At 38.0% G+C, this 23,599-nt stretch overlaps 1 protein-coding gene across 4 annotated transcripts in view; it reads right to left on the bottom strand.

Moving 5' to 3' along the window:
- Positions 1 to 6,248: 6,248 nt before the first annotated feature.
- prickle2b (prickle homolog 2b) overlaps positions 6,249 to 23,599 on the bottom strand; it is a 91,641-nt gene continuing 74,290 nt past the window's right edge. For all 4 annotated transcript variants that reach the window (XM_039673476.2, XM_039673477.2, XM_039673478.2 and 1 more), the window contains 6 exons: positions 15,659 to 15,772; positions 15,389 to 15,526; positions 13,197 to 13,400; positions 11,744 to 11,930; positions 9,270 to 10,130; positions 6,249 to 7,669 (listed from right to left, as the gene is read on the bottom strand). In XM_039673476.2, coding sequence (XP_039529410.1) covers positions 6,777 to 7,669; positions 9,270 to 10,130; positions 11,744 to 11,930; positions 13,197 to 13,400; positions 15,389 to 15,526; positions 15,659 to 15,772 — 2,397 coding nt within the window. In that variant the 3' untranslated portion in view covers positions 6,249 to 6,776. The remainder of the gene's footprint in view (positions 7,670 to 9,269; positions 10,131 to 11,743; positions 11,931 to 13,196; positions 13,401 to 15,388; positions 15,527 to 15,658; positions 15,773 to 23,599) is intronic.

Below are 23,599 nucleotides of genomic sequence, written 5' to 3'. Positions count from 1 at the left end.
TTTTTACCTCTTGTAACCACAGCCACGTCCAAGTCATCTGAGGGCGCGTGCGCTTTGTGTCAGTGTATCTATATAGATGTATATAAAGATGTATCTAGATCTATCTATCTATCTATCTATCTATCTATCTATCTATCTATCTATCTATCTATCTATCTATCTATCTATCTATCTATCTATCTATCTATCTATCTATCTATCTATCTATCTATCTATAAACACGTAATCCCTATCTTTTGAACGGTAGTGCAACATTTGTTTTTTTTTTTCTTTTTTTATGTTCTCCATTAAGACAAAACAGCTTAAATGCTAACAATGCAACCAGTTAGTAGTCACCGCTCAATCACATAATGTCATGATCTCATGAAAAGCTCATTATGTGACACCAGTCGTCTCTCTGGTGTGCATATAGATTTCGTTCATTCTGAGTGTCCTTGGCTCGTTAAGTGGTGGACAATTCTGAGAGTGTAAAATGAATTAAGGGCTGAACACACTAATAATAGCTGACCGGCATACTGACACAGCACTCAGCAGCAACGAGCAATTTGTCATATCGCTGCCACTTCGCAAACGACATAATGCTATGGAATCTGTGAAGAGACGGTCAGACAATGTTAATATAATTAGCTTCATTAACATTCCTGCATCATATAATTAATGTTCAGTTGCCATCCCATCAAGTACATTACTGAAATCGATCATTAATCTTGTTAATGAGTGTGCAGAGAGATGCATCACAAGGTCATCTCACAGTCAACATTTACCAAATTCTAATGTTACTAATCCCATGTTAACCTTTAAAGTATAATCAAATTGGCAGTACAAATCAACTAATTTCTTAAAATCTTCTTAAAAATGATTAATTATAGAATACTATTTCAGGTTTTCTGTGTGAAAATTTCATGTTTAATTCTGTTACTTTTCTCTGTAATCGTTTGTGAAATTTACAAGCAAGTTCTACTGGTTTTTTTTTTCAATGTAGTTCAATCTTGTAGGCTATAACTTGTGTTACTAATGTTACTGTAAATGTAATGTAAAAAGAGCACACACACAAAAAAACAACAACAGCAAGAACATTCACATTCAGAAAACCTTAAAAAGTATCATTTAGAATGATGAAAATTTTAATCATCAGCTGATTTATTTGGATCGGCAACATGCCACAGTAAACGAGCGTAAGTGCACAGATGGGTCTGCTCAGTATGGTCATTAGTCTGTAAAATGACTAAGGCTGCAGCTGCAAATCACGGGGCCTTTGGCACTATGGGATTATCTCCTATGTGTGAGTAAGAAATGAACATCTCTATGAATGTTAAACAGTCCTGAGACCTCCTGATCCGAGGATTATGAGCTCTGAATAGCTCCATTTAGCTGTGGTGGCATCACAATGTAGACACACAGCGTTCGTTGTAATGGATTTGTCACTGTGGACAAATACCACAGGTTTAAGTATGGGTATTTCTGAATGGAAACAAATAGTGTAGAATGGATTTGAATTTAGTTAATAAATTACTGCAGGCGGGGTAAATGCTAATGACTTAAGAAAATTTACCGGCCATAAATATTTTTACCAGCCATGAAACAGATGAATCCTTGTTAAAGTTACATTATTCAGCCAAAAGGAATGAGGGATTGTTCTTTGTCTTTTGTTGCTTGATTAACATTAAAAACACAGACAGCAGAGTGTTCTTGCGCTTGAATATTTAAATTGTCAAGGTTTATACTTTTGTGACGATGCAACACTGACTTTTTTTTTTACATTCATGTTATCACAATTTTGCATTGTTAGAATTCATTAAAAAAATAAATAAATAAATTAACGGCCATTGCCAACTAGCAATTGACACCGATTTTTACTCACATTTAGCACATAGCGAGTGTTCATTTTAGGGAAATGGTCCTCACTGCAGAATACGAAATCCAGGGGGAGGAGCTGGATCCAGATCCAACTCCTCCCAGCTTACATATACCTAAACCTACCCAACTCCACCCCTGATCCCTAACTCCTCCCCTAATCTTACCCATCTTCACCCCCTAATCCCTAACCCCACCCCTAAGACCACCCATCTCACCCCGATCCTAAACCCCACCCCTAATCGCACCCATCTCCACCCCCTGATCCTAACCCCACCCCTAATCCTACCCATCTCCACCTCCTGATCCCTAATCCTACCCATCTCCACCCCCTGATCCCGAACCCCACCCCCTGATTCTGAACCCCACCCCTAATCCCACCCATCTCCACCCCCTGATCCCTAACCCCTTGTGTACTGCAATGAGGTGCTACAGATTTTAGGCCCTAGGTGTAATGTACTGCAATCATGGATCATTGTTTCTGATAATATATTCACAGTATTTTAAATTAGCTACAAGCATGACAGCTTCCTGTGCACAGATATATGCATTTTGGCATAGCTGACTGAAATGATAACTCCCTCAAGAGATTTGATGTCATATATTTGGCATATGACTGGTGACATAAGAATCTCATCAATGCATATCATGCAGACCGAAATTAAAGCTTCATATTCAGTCTACCTCAACATCTCCTGAATGAGCAATGAATCTGAAACCTTATTTAAGGACGGGGTTTGAATTATAAGAGGGAGAATTCATAACAAACAAAAGCACATATTCTTTTTAAATGCATTGAGCACAAAGAAACACTGAATCAACAAAGAATCAATGTCTCTGGCTGCATTATATATATATATATATATATATATATATATATACATTGATGATCTGACATCTTTTTGCTCAGTATATTGAATACACCACCAAGTTAGAGTTAGTCAGGTCACATATTTTCTCTGGTAAATAGGCACTTGCAAAAATTGCTTCCACCTGATATGGTAACCATAGAAACAGCAGGCAGCTCAAGAACTTTTCACTCTTTTTGGAACAGTGACTAAACATACTGTCAATATGTATCACTCCATTACAGATTTAGATATCACTCAAAAATGTTAGTTATTAAATGTCTTTAAAGTCTAATCTTATAGCGAACAATTCAATAATGCACATGTTTATTTTTGACCTCGTAATGATTCATGAAAATGTCATAACTGGACCTTTCGGTGAAACAACAGACTTCACTCTGGTGACATATGCAGAATACTTGAATTTCATGTACACAAATTCTGTGAATCAGATTGCAAAGTCTGAGGTTCATAAAAAGATCTTTCAGAAAATGAAAATAGATTGGTGCATGCAAACGTCGCTTACCTAATATTTTAGGATGACATATTACAATGCAATTGTCCCAGCTAGACTGGGTCAAAAAAAAAAAAAACTAAATGGTTTCAAGCTTCCGGTATAGTCAAAGGCCAATTTTGCTCAATCTTTAATTTTTCAATTTGAAACTGGATAACTGGAATGGAGAAAACCCTTTGAGACAACAGTTAGGATCAAACATGCAAAGGTTCATGGCTTTAACTTCAATGCCCCAGAGATAAATTAGCATCAAAATATCTGGATAAAAGACAATAATATTTAAATAGGAATACCAGCAGTTGGCTCTCTCGTGTCAATAAATAATGACTGCAATGGCCAAGTCACGTCATTGAAAGTACTTTTTACATCATTTACCTCTGACATAAATGCTCTAAAAGCATAAGGTTAACCACAAATTGCAAAACCGACATTTAATTTCCACAATAGATGGATAGACTATAAACTCACATATTTTATATATATTGTTTTAATGATTTTAAGTATAATGCCCGCTTTCAACTCTGGCCCTTAGATTAATGCAGTCGTGGCCCACAGATTAATATTGGGTCATAAGGGGTATGAATATCAACTCTAAGAGTCTATTTCTGGTTTTATGAGGTGTTTCTTCAATAGAGACAGCAGAAACCCTTGGGCAACATAATAGAGCTCTTTTATAAATTAAATGGTTTAAGAAAAAATTACTTGTGATGTATCTTATCAAAGATTTCAATCTCTCTGAAGGTATAAGGGAAAGATAGATAGGCCTAATAATATTAAAGGTCCCAAGTTTTAAACCCGAAATTTCCTGGCTTTTTTCACGATAACAAAGGTCCAGGGTCAATGAAACTACCATATAGGGTACGTTTCAAAACAGTCAATCCACAGACAAATGCACACAGCCTGCATAATATAGCTGTGCCTTTTCACGAGCCGTTGTGACTTCCGTATAAAGGTAGCTAATGTCAATTCAAACTCTTACTTCGTCTGTGATGTCAAAGCAATACCGTTAGTTGCATAGATTAGTTACTGCAGTCGGTGTCTGTCTGCTAACGTTACATAAAAAAACGTAGATATTTTGGAGATTTAAATCGAATTTAGTTTTTTTTTATAGACAGTTTAAATGAATAGCCTGCAGCAATGTAACTTATTGGTAACGTTAATCACAATAACGCCGAAAGTAGGAGGTTGTTTGTCTCCTGTCGTCGACGATTCGGGATAACATTTCCCTCACCAATGTCCATCATTACAGGTGTTTTATTTACCTTTCTTGTGAGCATCATCACAGCACGCTAACCACAACATGTGGTTCGCCTGGCCATGCGTCACTCAGAAAACAACCAATCAGAAGAGAAACTCGTGAATATTAATTAGAAAGGCCAAAATCCACCTGTTCTTCAGCAGAGCTCCAGAGAAAAGACTGGAGCTGTAAAAATACATTGGGATGGTTTTGGTACTTGTATCGTAAATGGACCTAACATAAAACTTCAGAAAGGTGTACAATATGGGACCAAACTCCAGCAAACACAAAACGTTCCCATAACGTTCCCGAATGGTCCCTTGAGGTAATTTTTTTGGGAAACAAACAAAAACGTTATAGGAACGTTCCATGTAGGTTATTTTTTGGTTAAATTTTTATAACGTAAGGAGAATGTTCTGGGAACGTTCCCTCAACCTTAAGGGAAAGTTCTAGGAACGTTCTGGGAACCAAAAACTAACGTTCCCAGAACCTAAATTTGTTTGCTGGATAGAAGTTGCAAGCCTTTGCCACCTAAATTGTGGTATGAGAACACACAGTAATATTTGTGCAGGCCTATACAAACACATGATCATCCAGAAATAAGGGATGCAGTAACACGCGGTTGATTGGAGGCCGATTGCAAATGATCTGAAATTGTCAGGGAAAAACAGACACGACGCACGGAATACTGTCCCTCAACAGCAAAGAGAGGTCAAAACACTTTCCATTATGATTATAAGTTACACCTGGGCAGTTTCACAATTTCATGGTTTTGCTTTTTTTTTTTTTTGCAGTATCAGCCCTCGGTAGACCTCTGGGAGCGATTTTTTTAACATTATATCATGCAGTCTGTGCCAATTTGCCGTTCTTTCAAAAATGCCCATGACATACAGCAAAAATCACTATGAAAAACTGTGACCATGTGACATTAAATATATTAAATAGAATTTTTACTTTTGGGTGAACTACACCTTTAATTGTGACATATCTGCCAGAATACACATACCCTGGCATAACATTAAGTATTTGGTTGGAATACTTTTTTATAACTATTATAAGGTTTGCCAATTAATCATTCTCTGAGGTAAAGGAGAGGAAACAGAAAAAGAGATAGAACAGGAAGAAAAACTAATGTAGATCAAGTTTATGCAGATGGTTATACCAGAGCGCCATCTAAACTTTCTTTCAAGACTCTCTGACCACTATTAAGTACATATGAAGACAAAAATTCCTCAGACAGTAGCGCAAAGCATCTCATGTTTCTGGTCTGTCAGGGACATTAACTCTTTGCCACTTAAACAAGTTCAGATACATTTTCAGGTTTATAGCACATGGGACTGTGGTCATGGTTTATGAATAAATATCTGAAACCATGTAGCTAGCAATTTTGAAGCATAAAGGTCAGAGGTTGTGCGATGGCAATATTATTCTGAATCTGTGTGTGTGTGTGTGTAAAATGGCAGTCTCCAATCTTATTGCTTTAACAGCAGCATTACTGACAATGATGGTTTAGACTCTAAACAGAGCAAAGCTTGAGCTGGAGATGAAAAAACATTTCCACACTTTTAAAATCCCAAGTTGGAGATGTAGATCGAAACTAATCCTTGAATTTGTATAAGCACTGTCATTAGCAATGAGGTGCATCAGTAAGCGAGGCCAGCCATTTGGATCCTTCGTTGCTCAGTGGTCTTTTGCATTGATACATTGAACAGATGGAAAGTGCGTTGGTGTCTCATCTGAGTCAGAGATCACAGAATGCTCTGATGATGAAGAATCAAGAGCTGTCAATCAAATCTCTCACAGAAATACTCTTTAATTTCTAATACAGGACAAAAATCAGCAAATTAACGTGCATGCCTTTACTATTTTCTCTACGTTTTGCTTAGTACATAAATGGTTCTATTGATACAAAATATAAAAATATGTGGTACATCATTTACAGATAATTTACATTACATCCTTAACTTAGTAAATTTCTTCATTCAGTTGCCTATATACATCTTATTAATGGGATTCTCAGCCCAAAGCAAACACCATACAAAAAACATTACTGTGCCTGAATGGATTACATTACGGAAAATTGCACATTAGTGTTAACAAATGTGGCAACAGGGCTGCGGATTAAAGTCGTCCCTAAAAAGTGTAACATCCAGAATAATTTGTAAATATCACATGGGAAAGCATGCATATGCAATTGAGCCATGAACAAATTAAATTACTGCGCATAATTCACTGATAGCCTCACAACACCGAAAAGCCTTTCAAACTATATTGACGGGAAAAATCTTGTGCAAGGTTGTGCGTGATGCAGCAGGTGTGACTTTTAAGAGATAATGCAGTTCTTGCTTTTCCTACGTTTGCGCGTGTGCAACTGTCCTCGGCTCCCGAACTGACCGGTCGCGCCAAGTCCCGAAGAGTTGTACTTGCGTAGCAGCTCTTCGCTGGTCATGTACCTCAGCTGGACCGGTCTGGGAATTGGCTCACCAAGAAAATACCCTTCATCTTCTGACTCGGAAGATGAGGAACAGGTCGAGCACCAATCGTCATCGTAATCGTACTGGTCCCATGAATAAGGGCCCTGGTGTCGGTGTAGCGCAGGGTTTTGAAGCGTGAGGTCGGAGGTTGTCCGAGGGCAAGGTCTGAAAGGCTGCTGTCTCAGCCTGCCACTTCCACCACCGTAGAGGTCCCGTGACCCACGGGGCGGAGGGAACTGGTCATAATCCTCACGGACATGAAGTTGAGAACGTTTCGGAGCTGGGCGGCGCTCGGCAGCGAGGTTAAGTGCGTTTTCCGAACGGGAACGCCTGGAGCGGCGAGAATGATGGTGGTGGTGTCGACGCCGTGGCTCTTCGCGGTCGATGTTTCGACGGTGGGTCCGCTCACTCGTGGGTGGTAGACGCGCATTGTTGGCGTTGCTAACCAAACTTGCGCAATCCTCCTCCTGATAGGCAAACCCAGGCGGCAAAGCATTCATTCCCGGAGGTTCACGGGAGTATTGCACAGGGTATTTGACTTGAACCGGGGCTTGGAGCTCCAGGTAGTGCTGTGCGGAGTTCAGGCTGCGCAGAGATTCAGAGCTGTGGAACTGCACAGAGGAATTGAGGGTGCCCATGTTGCTCTTTTCAGACACATTCATGCCGGAATCTTTGCTCAAGTCTGGCATTGAAAAGCGAGACAAGTGCTCCTGCCGTTTACTGCCGCCATCTGCAGAGGTGCCTGTAGACATCAAACATGTAAGACAGCTGTAATATTCTCTTGCCTTATACACTGAGTGACAGTACACGAAAAAGTTGGAAAAATAATAAACTAGAATGAACCCCAAGAATCCCGAGAATGAACAATAGTAATTGCTAAGACAAGCACTCCTAACATTTTTAGTGTTCAATCAAAATATAAATTGAATTTCTGTTCAAAAGTTTGGGGTCAGTGAGATTTTTTTAAAAAACTTAAAGCATCAAGGCTTCCACAAAAATGTTAAGCAGCACAACAGCAACTTTCTTGAGCAGCAAATCATCATATTAAGGCCTGTTCACACTGGGACGAATTTCATGTGCGTTATTCGCCGACGTTTAAAGTCCCCGTGAACCGGAAGTTGCAAACGACTTTTCTCCAGTGTTGTGACGTATTTCCTAGAGAAACGGAATACTAAATGAGGCAAAATAGTGGGCATCGCTTTTTTTCCAACTAGCACCTGATTGGATCTAGAAAAATGGGTGTTTCATTCTGAAATGGAGGATGACTCAAGTTTACACACGCTGTCAATCAATGCTCGCTCGGCGCTCGCAAACACACAGCAGCTGTCAGTTGGAGGGGTGTGGTTAAGGATGTTAAGGAGACACCCAAACCGTAAAGCCTACGTCATCAGGGAAGGTCCTCCAATGCAGAGGGGAGGGGCATTTTCAAAATTTGATTAAAGATTACGAAGCCAAAAAATGTTTTGTGTGGATTGACTTGCATGTATGAATTGTTCACCACAAAACGATCAATTTAGGCAAACAAAGTAAGTATGGTCAATTTTGATTTCATGGGGACTTTAACGCCTCGTGACTAAACAAAGGGCGCCAATGTGAGTGTGCACACCGATGCGTAAAAGCTTAATTTATTTTAAAAAAAGCCTTGGGTTCGTTTTTTTAGTTTGCCGCGCCGAGTCAAAAACTATCCGACTAATGAGTTTGTTGCTTTTGCTCACGTGTTTGGAGCTTCTGAAGTTACACTAAAACACAACTTGGGGGCGCTCAAACACAAAACGGTCTTGCCAAGCACACATACGGAACGGAGAAGAAGATGACAAACGCGACTGTGACTACAAATACAAACATCTTGATAAAAGAGAACTGCTATGGAGTGGTATTGAAGAGCAAATTGGTGCCATCTAATGTCAGGGAATGAATTTGCATGTTCACTCGGTTCATCGTCAGCGATAATCGCTTGGGTGTGAACACAAAAACGCTGGCGAATAACGCGCGCTGATTCGCCATATGCTGATATGTGCCTTTAGCTTGATTTCTGAAGGATCATGTGACACTGAAGACTGGAGTAATGCTGCTGAAAATTCAGCTTTGCAATCACAAGAATAAATTACATTTTGAAATATGTTAAAATATAATAGACTTATTTTAAATTGTAATAATATTTAACAATATAACGTTTTCTTATTTTTACTGTATTTTTTTCTCAAATAAATGCAGCCTTGGTGAGCATAAGAGACTTCTTTCAAAAATAAAAATATTAATAACCAAAAACTTAAATGTTGGATTGGTAGAGTAAGTTAAAAATGTTGTAAAAATTCAATAATAAGAAATAAATAATAAAATACCTGTAGCATTAGATAGAGCCAGTGACTCCATAGAGCCATGTGGCGTCTGCTCCAGTGGTGTGAGCTGTTCGCTAAAACCAAGTGCACTAATTGGGTTCCTGCTACGGCCCATCTGTGGTCCAACATCCTTCTCCTTCTCCCTCTGGAACACATGCAGGCTCACTGAGCGCTTATCCATGAAGCCGTTGTGTGGCACCTCATTAAAGCTCGTCTGTGATCGCAGTGCAGGTTGGTAATAGTCCTCTGGTCCCGGTTGGAACCAGTTCTCATTCAAAGACTGTCCTTTGAGAGCAGATACAGGGGGTCTCTTGGAGGCAACAGGCTCTTTAGGCCTTGGATCTGCTGGGTGACCAGGGGACAGATTTGAGGAATAGGAAGTCCGGATGTTGCACTGACTGAGCAAATGAAGAGGGTTTGAAGAGAGTTCATTACGGCTCTCGTACCCATACATCTCCGCCTGCGTCTTCCAGGATGGAGATTCTCTGTTCAGGCTGGGCGTTTGACTGGACAGACTAAGCAAATCCATTTGCAGGGAAAGTGGGTCAACATCTGCAGAGTAACGCCCGCCTGAACCTTTCTCTCCCTGGTTCCCATCTCCGCCACTACCACCATTATTGCTCTTGTTGGATTTGGAGCTGCTGCGCCGGGCCTCACGTGAACGGGCGCTCTGGAATGCAGAATCTGACGAATCGGAGCCGTTTTGGTCCTCGCCAATGCTACATGCCCGAGAGCAGAAGATCTGACCCTGCTTGGGTAGAAAAGGACGACCGAGCAGGGACTTCTTACAACGAGCGCAGCTAAAACAGGCCTCGGTGGCATGCCAATGCTGGCCATCATATGTCATCTGACCCTGGTCAATACCTGCACAATAAGAGGACATCCATTACACACAGGTCACAAGCACCCATTGACAAAATTAAATAAACTATGGGTCAGAAAAGGAAAAGCCATCTAGTTTAAAACATACTCTTAAAATTCATGCTAGCTACATTTTTTACGTTAAAATGCAGTTTTTACTAAGGCCCTGTTTAGATCTGGTATTAAGATGTGTTTTGGTTGATCGGACGCTAAAGACAGGTGTAAACAGGGTCTCAAACTGATGTTTTGAGCTTGTCCACTTTCGACCACTTCCAGAGGTAGTCGAAAACGCATTCGACTGGATTGCTTTCGTAGAGTAAACGCTCATGTGGTTGAATGCATTCGAACAGCCACTAGAGTCCACCTGCTCTACGCCTACTGACCTAATGAGTAAACATTATGAGAAGTGTGCTAGCCACACGGGAACAACTTTGTTGGCTGAATACCTAAATTTGGTTTGAAAAACTTACCAAGCACAATGTTCTCACCACGTTCGCCTGGTCTTGCGGATGTCAGAGCAGAAACGAAAGCTGTTACTCTCCATTTTTTTTCCTGTTGTCTCCCGTTGCGTTCATATTTAGATTGCGTGATCTTATTTCCTCAATTAGATAGAACGATCTGAAAAAAACCCATTCATTTACCCTCCCTTCGAAGAAATCAGGACAGAAGTGGTCGAAAGTGGACACAAGAGACGGAGTTAAACACCATGTGTCTTCCTCATCTACTTATGATCCGATTGATATGAAACACATCTTAATACCAGGGCCTATGTTTTTTTTTTTTTTTTTGACCATTCCTAATGGTTTGCAAACGTTTTGAGCAGTTGAAATACAGCAGAAAAAAACTAATATATAGAAAAATATACAGAAAAAATTAAGCTTATTACAGAAATTAAACCCACCCTAGAAGAGGTTTATTCAAGTTACGGTCCATATGATTTGCAGCAGTTAGCGTATTTTTTAAATAATAGGTAGAACGAAATAAAATTAGCATCATGTCACTGACTTCTCTATTGCATTGCAGCAAATGCACAAGAGAGTAATCATTTAGACATGACAGAGCACTTAGCAGCACTGTGTGAACATTTTAATGCATTTTATAGTTGCATAAGCTTAAAACCGAGTGGATTTTAAATGACAGCTACTTAAAGCAAACAAATGCAGAACAAAGATGTCATTGAAGGATCGTATCTTCTGGAGAGGTGTAGACGTGTTTGGAGAATGTGATTATACGGTGTGCCACATTTTGCAGAAATACATTCGATTTTAATCACAGCTCTAAAGCAGCCGCGCTCTAATGGACAACATCTGTTTTGAAAACCCGCACTGATGCTTCCTGTTTATAATCAGTTTCATGAAATTACTTTCTCTGATCCTGTGTGGAAAGTAATTCCGGATTGAATTTCTACAAACCAAGCTGCCAAAACGTTGAACGTGAACGCCAGACTAAACTATCAACTTGCAAGCTCTTTGTGTTTAATATCTTAACGATGGACAAAAAGCAGGTCAGTCGTCTCTTGGCATTTGCTACGGTGCGATTCCTTCAAGAGCAAAGCTGACCGGCCGCATTTGGACGCTGAGGGGATTCCGGGTCGGCACTGATAGATGTGCTCTTACCGATGTGTTCCCCGCAGGAGTCGCAGTACTCGGCGTACAGAGACTCAAAGCAGGTGCAGCAGTATGGTCGGCCCTCTTTCATGATGTAACGCTGGCCGCCCAGAACCGTCTCGCACTCGAAACAGCAAAAGTGCTTCATGTGCCAGTGCCTGCCCTCTGCCTCTGTGCACTCATCTGAAAAAATGATCTAAGAGACAGAAGCAGAGAAACGAGAGATCATTTTTCTGCAGTGGAAGTGACAGGACTGAAGCTAAAGGCTCTACTGAGGCAACAGACTCAGCTGCAGCACAGCAGTAACTCCATTATCACTATAGAGATGAAGTTCTGTAACCATGGTAATCATGCAATGTACTCAGCTGTCTTTGCATAAAATGGGAACTAGAAAAACAAGGCTCATTCAGTTTAATCTTTAACTGCACAATGAGAGACACCTCCGTTTTGATTGCATTTGATGACGGTTTTAAGCGTTCGTTTTTCTAGTGCGCCTTAGGGTGCGATTACATTTACAGCGAAAAGTTGCGGTCACATTACTGAAAGTGCAACGAAGAAAGGTCCATTGTCTTCTGTCAATAGCTTAAAGATGTATGGAACAGGAAAATGAGAAAACCCTGCAAGGGGAACTTTTTTAAAAACTCCCGATCGCATGGATCCCTATTGGGATGATTGGATTTTTTTGCGAACAATGGTATACGTGACCGCATTTAAATGCAGTCCTCTCAATAGGAATCCATACGTACAGTGAAAAAAATTCCCTGTATGGATTTTACATCGTAATTACTTTTAACTGCAACAAATATAAAGCTGCTTATTTTGGAAGTGACCTCTGAGTGAGCGGTGCTTCATGTAGCGCTACACTATAGAGTTTGACAATGGACTTGTGAGAACCTTTGCTAATGTGACCACGTCTTAAAGGGATACTCTACTTTTTTTTGGAAATAGGCTCATTTTACCACTACCCCAAAGTTAAACAGTTTAGTTTTCAAATGCATTCGGCCGATTTTCTGATATTTAGAAGTAACCAGACAGTTTCTGGTCTCATTGACATACAATGGAAGTCAATGAGACCAGAAACTGTCTGGTTACTGATATTCTTCTAAATATCAGAAAATCGTCCGAATGGATTCGAAAACGGTAAAACTCAACTGTTTAACTCTGGAGGAGTTGTAAAATGAGCCTATTTCCAAAAAAAAGTGGAGTATCCATTTAAGATGATGAAATTTCCTCAATGTTAAAACTCTAAGACATTTATTTCACATTCATTTTATATAAGACATTCATTTCCTTGAAAAACACCTTTCAAATTCAAAATGTTTTGTGCCATTTAGCATTTTTATTTTACTTAAAAATGACTAGATTCCAAATATCTAGGCAGCCATGGTTAATTATCACGTACAAGATACATATTAATGTTAAGAGGTTCATATCTTGTAATAACAGGATGAGAGTATCTAACCTCATCACAGGCCGAACATCGAGGTTTGAGTCTTTCAGCATGGTGGCGACCACAGAAGATCTTCCCGTCCTGGTAGAAGTAGATAAGATCCACCAGCAGCTCGTCACACATGCTGCACACAAAGCATTGTGGGTGCCAGCACACCCCGTGGCCCGCACGCGACGCAAAGACGGCAATGTCACCTCCGTTTATCTGTCCCCCACACTAAAATCGTGAGAGAGTTAAAGGGTTAAAAAGAGTCTTTGACATTTATAGGTCATTTAGCAGCAGGGTACAAGATTAAATCAATACTCATTATCTTGAGACTCCAATTATGAACAGATGTGTTTATAGATCGACTAGTCCACCAAATGATTAGATATAAAAACTTAAATATACAATTTTAATATACATGCTTAAAGAAAGTTTAAAATGGGGAAATAAAATCTTTAAGCTAAAACTGCATTTTTAGACCCCTGTATTTTTGCATCAGGCTTTTATATTTTAAGAATGCATCCAATGTAAACTTCCACTCTGATCAGACAACCCAGTCTGCAAAAGAATTGTTAAATGTTTTTTTTTATGTTTTTGAAAGTCTCCTATGCACACAAATGCTTTATTAACTTTATCAAAAATACAATACATACTGTGATAATGTGAAATATTAATATATATATATATATATATATATATATATATATATATATATTACAAAGTAACTTATTCCTGTGATGGCAAAGCTGAATTTTCAGCATCATTACTCCAATCTTCAGTGTCACATGATCCTTCAGAAATCATTGTAATATGATAATTTGGTGCTTAAGAAACATTTCTATTATTATTATTATCAATGTTGAAAAGAGTTGTGCTGCTTAATATTTTTTGCTAGCTGTGATGCATGTTTTTCAAGATTCTTTGATGGTCTTTATTTAAAATAGAAATCATTTGTAGCATTATAATTGTCTTTCCTGTTACTTATAATGAATTTAATGCATCCTTGCTCAAAAAGAGTATTAATTTCTATACAATTACCAAAGTGTGCATATGAAAGTGTGCATATTTTTTTGCATATCCACAAAGCGAAAAAAAAAAGAAAGAAAAGAAAGAATTTGGCAATCATATTCTATCTGGCTGTATATATGTATATAGAGAAACAGCTGACATTAGCCAGTTTCTTCATTAAAGGCCTCGTTCAGCATTTCACAATATCTTGCATTATGTGGAGAGTCAGCAAATGTTTAATGATCCAGGCAGATGCATGGCCGTCACCTTCGAGACCAATATTTATAGGGAAAACTGCATCTTTTTAACAGCACTAGGAGCTAAATGGGGGCTTATATCTTTAAGAGTGTCACAGATTTAAAAAATGCACCAAATAAAAAGCCTAACTGTGTCAGTGTGGCATCTGTTCCTGAGAGGTAACAGAAGGGGAGAGAAACAAAGCAGGTGGTCACAGACATGCATATCCAGCTTAGATTCAGCTCTCATTCACTTACTGGCACTAACATGACATCCCAGGTGAACATACACATAAAACCTAAAGAGGAAGACTTAAAGGGATACTCCACTTTTTTTGGAAATAGGCTCGTTTTACCACTCCCCCAAAGTTAAACAGTTGAGTTTTACCGTTTTCAAATCCATTCAGCCGATTTTCTGATATTTAGAAGAATATCAGTAACCAGACAGTTTCTGGTCTCATTGACTTCCATAGTATATTTTTTTCCTACTATGGAAGTCAATGAGACCAGAAACTGTCTGGTTACTGATATTCTTCTAAATATCAAAAAAATGGGCTGAATACATTCGAAAACGGTAAAACCCAACTATTTAACTCTGGGGGAGTGGTAAAATGAGTCTATTCCAAAAAAAGTAAAGTAGAGTCATTGACTTCCATAGTAGGAAAAAAATATACTATAGAAGTCAATGAGACCAGAAACTGTCTGGTTACTGATATTCTTCTAAATATCAGAAAATCGGCTGAATACATTCGGAAACGGTAAAACCCAACTGTTTAACTCTGGGGGAGTGGTAAAATGAGCCTATTCCAAAAAAAGTAGAGTATCCCTTTAAAACCGACAATGATAACAAACGGCTAAGGACAAAACTACCAGTTTCAATGAACCTGAAGCTGATCTCTTCCTGCTGCCACAACAAACCTCCACCCCAAACTATGATTCATTTAAATGCCACACACAACTAAACACTTTGCACACCTGTTCACATATAGCTCCAGTCATGGTCACCGGGAAGGGCCTGACGTTACCGCGGCCCAGGTTCTCCCTCTTCCTCTGGTTGCTGAAGAGCTTCAGCTCTCGTTTTTCCTCATCATCCAGACTGTTACAGTATCGCACCTGCACAACAAGAGCTAAGGTCAGTGCTGTCACGTAAACATGGACAGACACGTGTGAAAAATAATGGCACACACAAACATATATGCTTTTTGAGAGGTGACCTTTTCGTGGAAGAGCCCAAGCTGATCTTACCTCATTGTCGTGTGGGGGAAGCTGATGCAGAAGCTGTTTGATGCGATGCTTCTCCCCAGGACTGTTCACGTATGGCACTTTATCCTCCGGCAAAGAGCTGTAATACTGATGTACCTGGAATGACATTGGAGAACAATAGTAGCTCAGCAATTCATCATGATAGTAAAATTAAATAAAAATAATCATCATCATTTAGTATTATCGTTTAAATACATAAAGGAAATTTTGAGTGGGACAAAATCTTGTTTTCAAGTGGTTTGAAGTCAGAAATAGGAGGGGTGAAATCATGCTAGCAAATAAATAAAACAGCAAGTACTTGGTGCCAAAATCACAAATGCAGGGGGTGCAATTTCTTTGATGCGACTATTGCAGGTAAACTGATGCATTTAATAATAATAATAATAATATATTTTATTAAATAAAGGATCAGCAGGTTTTTGCACAGTTTTGCGAGTCACAAACACAGGGGTGAATTACTACGAAATGACAATTATTCAAACATATTTTTATGATTATTATTAAAGTAATAATAGTAATAAGTAGTAATAGTCTTGTTTTCACATGGTTTGTTAAATCAAACACTTGGATTTTGGCACTTGCGTGAGACAATCACGAACACAGGGGTGGAATTTCTATATCCTTGTTTTAGTCTTAACCCCTTCCCCCTATTTTGCCCAAGGTCCTCACCTTTCACACATGCAGCTATAACAGTCAGAGTGATTTATGGATGAGCAATGTACAAGTTAATGGAATCGGCCCCTTCTCCCCCCCCCCACCCACCCTGACATGTTTAAATGTAGGACCCTTTATCTCAAGATGATAAGAATGCTTGTCCAGATCTCATCCCAGCTTAATTAACCGTAGCTTTACATTTTTGAATGAAAATGGACATCATCATTTTCACAGTTGTCTAATCAACATAATGAAATTTAAGTGTAATTACATCACACATTTCATTTTATAATTGGCCAAATAATGAGAGCACGAGTCCACATTACACTATAATATAATTGTCTGTTGACTCGTGGCTGATGTACTTTTTGGATCGCAAACAGGCCAGTGAAGAATCCAGACTTAGCAGGAGCCATAATAAGGTTCTGCATCCTCAGACCACTCGTCCAAACCTATTACACAGATCTGATGGCCTAATGGCTTAATCTGATATAAAGCAGGGGCCATCTGCCTCTGTCGCCATACCTTATAAACAACCATGAATAAGAAACCGCGCTGAATACAAGAGAAACTGTAATGAAATAAAGCCTAAGCAAGCGGTGCTTTCACTGTCTGAACAAACCTGCAAAAACAGTGTTATTATAAAAAAAAAATAGCTTTTGTTAAATGAAATGAAGTGGAAATAAAATCTAATGAATTAGAATAATTTTAACTGAAACGACGTACACGAAAATTGGAAAGTATTAATATTACAAAATCAAAAATACAAAAATTAAAGTTATGTATGTATATATATATATATATATATATATATATATATACACACACACATATATATATACACAATCAAATTAATTAAATAAAACATTTTATAATAAAAAACTCATTCAAAATATCATAAAATACTTAAATAGTATATTAATTATTTAAAAATAACTGCAAAAATAATTACTGTTTTCTAAGAAAGTAGAAAAAATATATAGCCTACTACACCCCATTTTTAGAATTATAGTTGTCATCGAATACTAAAATATCAGTCGCTATTTCACATGACATTTCACAGCAATTGATACAACAGCAAAATCTAATAATTTTACTAAAATACGAATCGTACTTTTAATTGAAACAGATTGCAGTTCCAGTTGGTGTCACTAGGGGTGCAAAAATGACATTCAGCTTTAAAGCTACACTGTAACTCCTTCAGTTTATTCTTAGCTAAAAAAAACTTTGTTCTTTCAAAAATATATGTGTTTATTAATGTATATTTACTTCATTCAAGTAATAAAGTATTCTCGTGAGTGTATAATATGCCATTGAAAATACATACGGGTAAGGGGTCCTAATGCCGGTCGCCATGTTGCCCCTCCATCTTGAAAGTTCATTAGCCAAAGAGGAACATACCCGTTAATTCAAGCTTCGCCTTTTGCGTTTACGTTTCAGTTAACACTCATGGACGAGGTCGAACAGGAAGCCATGCAAATCTTGGACTACATTGGCCACCGTAGGAGTTAAAACGAAATTGGAATTGAGAGGAACAGAAACTAATATTCCCTGGATGATGGGGGTCGAAATGACAGTGTAGCTTTAAAGAACAACATGAATGTCATATTACTTTACATAGTGTTTTTACCGAACAGTGTGAACCAGTTATGTGTAAAGAAAGACACAGATGAAATACCGCTTATCTCAGAGTCCCATCAAAATGTGTTTTACAAGAGCCAGGAAACATTTGGGATACGGTCTAAAACAGCTTCTTCTGTAACGCGTGGGATTTGTTTTCAGAGCTCCATCCATGTCCGGTGTTTAATGCCTCGCTGTAATATGGAGCTGTCTCTTTAAACGAGCTGATTGCTCTTCCGTTGCTTGTGTTGGCCGGCACAGTGTCAGCAAGGGGTTTCTGAAGGGCTCGTGCAGAGGTTCTTTTGGGATAGTTGAAAAATTACATGAAACACCAACTGTGGTCTGGTCCTGGTAAATTACAGTGGAGACATCCAACAATAACACACTCCCATGGCCAGCAAAAGAACTGTTGTAACGCAGCGATCAGAAGGACATGGACCCAGAGCCCAAAACACTCACACAGAGGAACAGCTTGTGGAAATAACTATAATCAGCAGGAAGGGATCTGGCAACCCGCCCCAGTGTCAAGGGATCTGGCAACTGCATTTTGCGCCAGACAGAGAGAGAGGGTGAAGAAAATGCAAATGCTCTTGATTTGAGGGCAAAACAACCAGAGCCCAAACAGCTGTTTTCCATTGAACAGAAAAAGGAGACATAGCAGACACTGGATGACACAGTAAATATGCACCAAAATCAGTTGAAGAAAAAACAAATACATTAAAAGAACTGGCTCACAAAGGTGTTTGCTGCTATTAAGGTAGAACACAGGTAAGTTAGGGACATGTTTGGTGGTATGGTTAGGGTTAAGGGGTAATGGAAGGGTCAACACCAGTGTAATTACAGAAATTAAGTACAATGAGATGGATAACTGGACAAATATTCTGAATGTTCCAATCCAATATGACTTGTGACCTATAATGCTGCCTGAATCATAATCATATACTGTTTGTTCATTGGCCAGAGGAGAGCTCCCCCGAGCCTGGTTTCTCCCAAGGTTTTTTTTTCTCAATTCTGTCACCCGATGGAGTTTTGGTTCCTGCCACTGGCGCCTTTTTCACCTTTTTCCACCTTTGCTGCCATTGGCTTTTGGCTTGCTTAGTTGAGAATATTTAATATTCAACAATATTATTGATCTGCCTGCATTGGCACCATTATATGAGGACTGAACTTAGCTGGACGATGACATCATGGTTTTCTCCAGAGCGGCTCTCTATATCTATATATATATATATATATATATATATATATATATAAATAAATATATAAATGAACTAATAACTTTTTTTACAACAAAAATGAACCATCACTGAACTTCAGCTGGATTTTAATGCGACTTTCTTCTAGAAACAAACTTCGTTGCATTACTTTGAAACAATCTGTATTGTTCATACAGAGTCAACTGATTGTAAATCAGACTACACGGTTTACAAAGTATATTCTTGATTCACTAAAACGAACCAGTTCAGAGTCATTTGTATTCAACATGTATTGTGACATGTGTATCTGGATCTGCTTAGCGGACTCAAAATGATAGACCATTACATTTCTAAAAACAGACAATTGGATTACTCCACTAATTCACTCACATAAGCATGTGTCAGAGAGATTTTGGAAACAAACAAGGCCGGTGTCTTGTCAAACATTTTTGGTGCATAATGACTTTTCAAACGAATCCGAGAAATATTTAAAAGTTTGCCCATGCAGCTAAAATAATCAGTTCCTAAATACCTCAGCTACAGCAAATCATTAAAGTCTTAGTAGCCTGTCTGTTTAATATCTGCTAACTCTTTATTGTGATGGGCCTCCAACAGACATTCTAGTGACTATAAGTAACTTTGCAACTACATGTCAACTTATTATAACACTAACTCAACCAGTCAACTAAAAGAGTTAGTAGACACACTGTAAAAAATTTCTTGTCAAATTAACAGTAACTTACTGGCAACAATTATCCAGTACTTGCTGTATTTCATTTAACAGTAAAATTACCGTAACACTAACTACAGTACTGTTAAGCATACTGCAAATTAAATAACATTATTTTACTGTAATTTCTTACCATATTAAAGTACAGAATTACACTGTTAATTTTTAATAATACTGTATAGTATGAAATGTTATTGTATTTATTTTATAGTGCTACTGTGTAACCTGTAGAAAATCAGTAGAAATATTATTTTAACTGTTAATGGGAAATAGAAAAAAGAACAATTGAAGCTTTAACTGCACAAGGTTTATTGTGTATTTTCAAACACATTAGGACATTTACATAATATACATTTAAATACATTAATACAATTAAATACATTAATAATAAAAATGTAATATAATACAATACAAATCATGCATGACAATCATGAACAATTATGCATAAATACATGCAAGAATTATCATGAACAGGTAAAATAGAAAAGATTAAAGGGGTGCTATCTGATCAATCTATTAGAAAGATAGTTCATAACAACTCATCCACCCACTCCCTGCTGGGGTAAAACAGCTTAAACTAGTCTAAGATTGTCTATTGGTTTGAGATAGACTGTCTAACTGGTCAGTTGCTGATTTTAAAGGGTTTTTGGCTGCTTTCTATCTAAGGGACCAGATTTGCAGGGCTGGGAGACACATATAAACTTATAAACTATAAAAGCTTTGACGAGTAAACCACCAATCCAGATGAGTATAACAAAATGACAAGTTATCCAGTGTCCTTTAAAAAAAAAATTAAATAAACACAAAACAACCTCATCATGCACATGTGCCATGAAAAACTTGCATTACGGATATCAATAATTATTTATATGCAGACTTATGTTCTAACTTTTGCAATAGGAAGTTTTCTATCCAAGCTTTTATGCAATTAAACCTTAAACTGTACTGTAACGTTTATTTTCACACAACAATTCTAAACAACTTGCAGATAGACAAAATTCACAGATGGATAAAAATCCGTTTAAAATGTTCTCAGTGGGTCAGTACTGGACCAAGGTATAGTAGTAGTAGTTAGATAAATAGAATAATTAAATTAGATTAGATTTACAATTCATCGGTCGTCAAGATGGATAGGGGTCTTCTTAACATGCACAGCTCACACCTGTGAAAAAGGAGAACAGACAAGACAGTTAAAATATAGTACGTTTTTGTTGTTGTTTTGGCTAAACAGCAAAAACAGACAAAATGATGTCTAAAGTGTAATTCACTTAATACTAAAATCTTGTTTGGACTGTTGTTTAAAATCAATTCATTTACGATCACGTGAAAACGTAGGCTAAATCTTGCTTGTGTGATACTAAGTTACATGACTTAAAAAAAGATTGACAAGGCATCGTTCCCTTCAAATGAGTACATGTCAGTTTACACATAGTAAAAAAAAAAAATGATATTATAGCCGACAATACTGTAGTATATGCAGTGAATGGTTCCTACCGGAACACCCCCAGGCAGTTTGTGTAGTTGGTATGACCCGGGGTTTTTTTGTTGTTGTTGATTCTAAGTTCGCTAGTAAAGTGTTCAACACCAGGCTAACTCCCTCGTGTATGTGTCGTTAATGATAACCAAAGATTAACAAAGACCACAACAAATACTGTAAATGTCACACATACACCTTGGGCGCTTTCCGCGGTCCAACTTTATCACTGAGGTAACGTTATAATGGCAGAACGCCAGGTCAGGATTTACACGAAAATAAGCGTGAAAAAATCAATTAGAGGAATCGGCACTTTAATTTTATAACAATAAATCCGAATCCTAACCTTGGATGTCCGATTTCAGGATACATTTATCGATTATCAATTCCTAACCCCTGTAAGTCATAAAATAATGAACGTGCAGGCGCTTCCACCGACTTAACGTGGTAAATAACAAAATGATTAGACCATTTTGACCGTATAAGAGGTTACATATGAAATATATGTTAATAAAATCACATTTAATCAAGTAAGGCTATCAACATAAAAGAAATCCGCGTCTGACTTATACAGACGTTATCGAACATTCCGCGGCCACTTCTTTCTAACGGTAATCTGTTAACTCATATGGTTTGCATTAAAAATATGAATTACTAACCAGATGTATGGCGAAAACGTTGCCGACCGACAGCGACGCGATGCACGGCCTGCGTGTTCTTACAGAGGGAAGGGAACTGAAGAGTTCTTCATAAAATGGCAGCTTGTTGTGGTTATTTTTCGCGGTCATTTCGTAATAATGTATTTGAATTTACAGTAACATCCCAAATGGCTACATTGAAGAGTAGCCTATCATATACATATTATATTAAAATGTCGAATATATTAAATTGAATATAGAAATCGTGGTCAGCTATTCTAAATAACTTTAAAGTTATTATTAGCTAGAATCCGTTTGCATACACATTATAAGAATTATTACTTACCAGATGAAGAAGTTGCAGGTCGGCAGAAAAGACAGCAGCACCACTGACACGACAGAGAAACTCTTCCAAAGTCAAATATGCTCTCATGCACACCCCACTGACATAAATTATGTCATAAATTATGACTGTTAATGGTCAACCAGTGCTACATTTTTATTTTAAATGTAAGAATAACATTAGTAGGCTAGCAATTTTACCCGTGGAACCGTGTGTGGTGTTTTTCGCGGTCAATTGCACTGCTGTATTTAGATTAACAGTAACTGATAATTTCCCAGAATGCATTGCAATTCTACAGTAACATACTGTCAACTGTGTGCACAGTACATAACTGTTGAAAAAACAATTTAATACTGTGAAAACAACTAAATCTACTGTAACTTACTGTACATAGATTATACAGTAAGAAACTGTTGAGAAAAACAGTATAATCCTGTGAAAACAACAGAAATCATTTACAGTGCATGTAGGAACAACGTTATTTATACTCAACAGAATGTGTGTGTTTTTTTTAAATAAAGCGAACCCAGATTTCTTGTTCTAAACCAGAACCCAAATGTTCTGAAATGCACAGCAGGGATCTACCATCTTATCTTATTATGGATGTGGATGGCCTAAATTTCCACTCTATGTCTAAGCAAAGCTAATTTGTCATGGCCTGAGGTAATCACTGTCTCTGGGTGAAACTGCAGACACCAGCTTTCAAAGCACAGAGAGAGGCATAATTAATAGCTTGCTAATAACATGCATGGACACCGAGTTCTTGTATCCCAGCAACTTCCTCCCATCCATCTGCCTTAATGCTGCAAAAATGTTGGTATTGACTTAAACCAGAGCCACTACAAACCAAGGGCTCTTGGAATACAGCCTAGAGAATCATTTATCAGTATAATAAAGAATATCTAAAGGAGATTATTCTACTATATACACTGGCTCCCATCATTTTTATCAAGTATTTATAATAAACAAGAGATGATAAAAAGGCTTCATAATATATCAGGCTAACGTCGGCCATCAATTTCATTATCTTTCCTAGATAGGATTGTTCAGTCTGGGAAATGTGAGCTGATCAGAAGCACATCACGTGACCACCAGAGACACAATATGGCCGAAAGCTGTTGCAGATGGTGGAGGTGCTTTATTACTTATTGACCCTTTTTGCTGTTGCGTTAAGACTTTTTTTAGTTCATCATGAAAATGAAACTCATCTATAAATGATTTCACTGGCCCGTAAACGCACCCAGTAGATATAAACCTTCCTTAAACCA

The sequence above is a fragment of the Pimephales promelas genome, chromosome 21 (genome assembly GCF_988280905.1).
Source record: "Pimephales promelas chromosome 21, fPimPro1.hap1.1, whole genome shotgun sequence".
NCBI lineage: Eukaryota > Metazoa > Chordata > Actinopteri > Cypriniformes > Leuciscidae > Pimephales > Pimephales promelas.
Note: the sequence above shows the minus strand (reverse complement) of the source record. Positions and strands in the feature narration are given on the sequence as shown.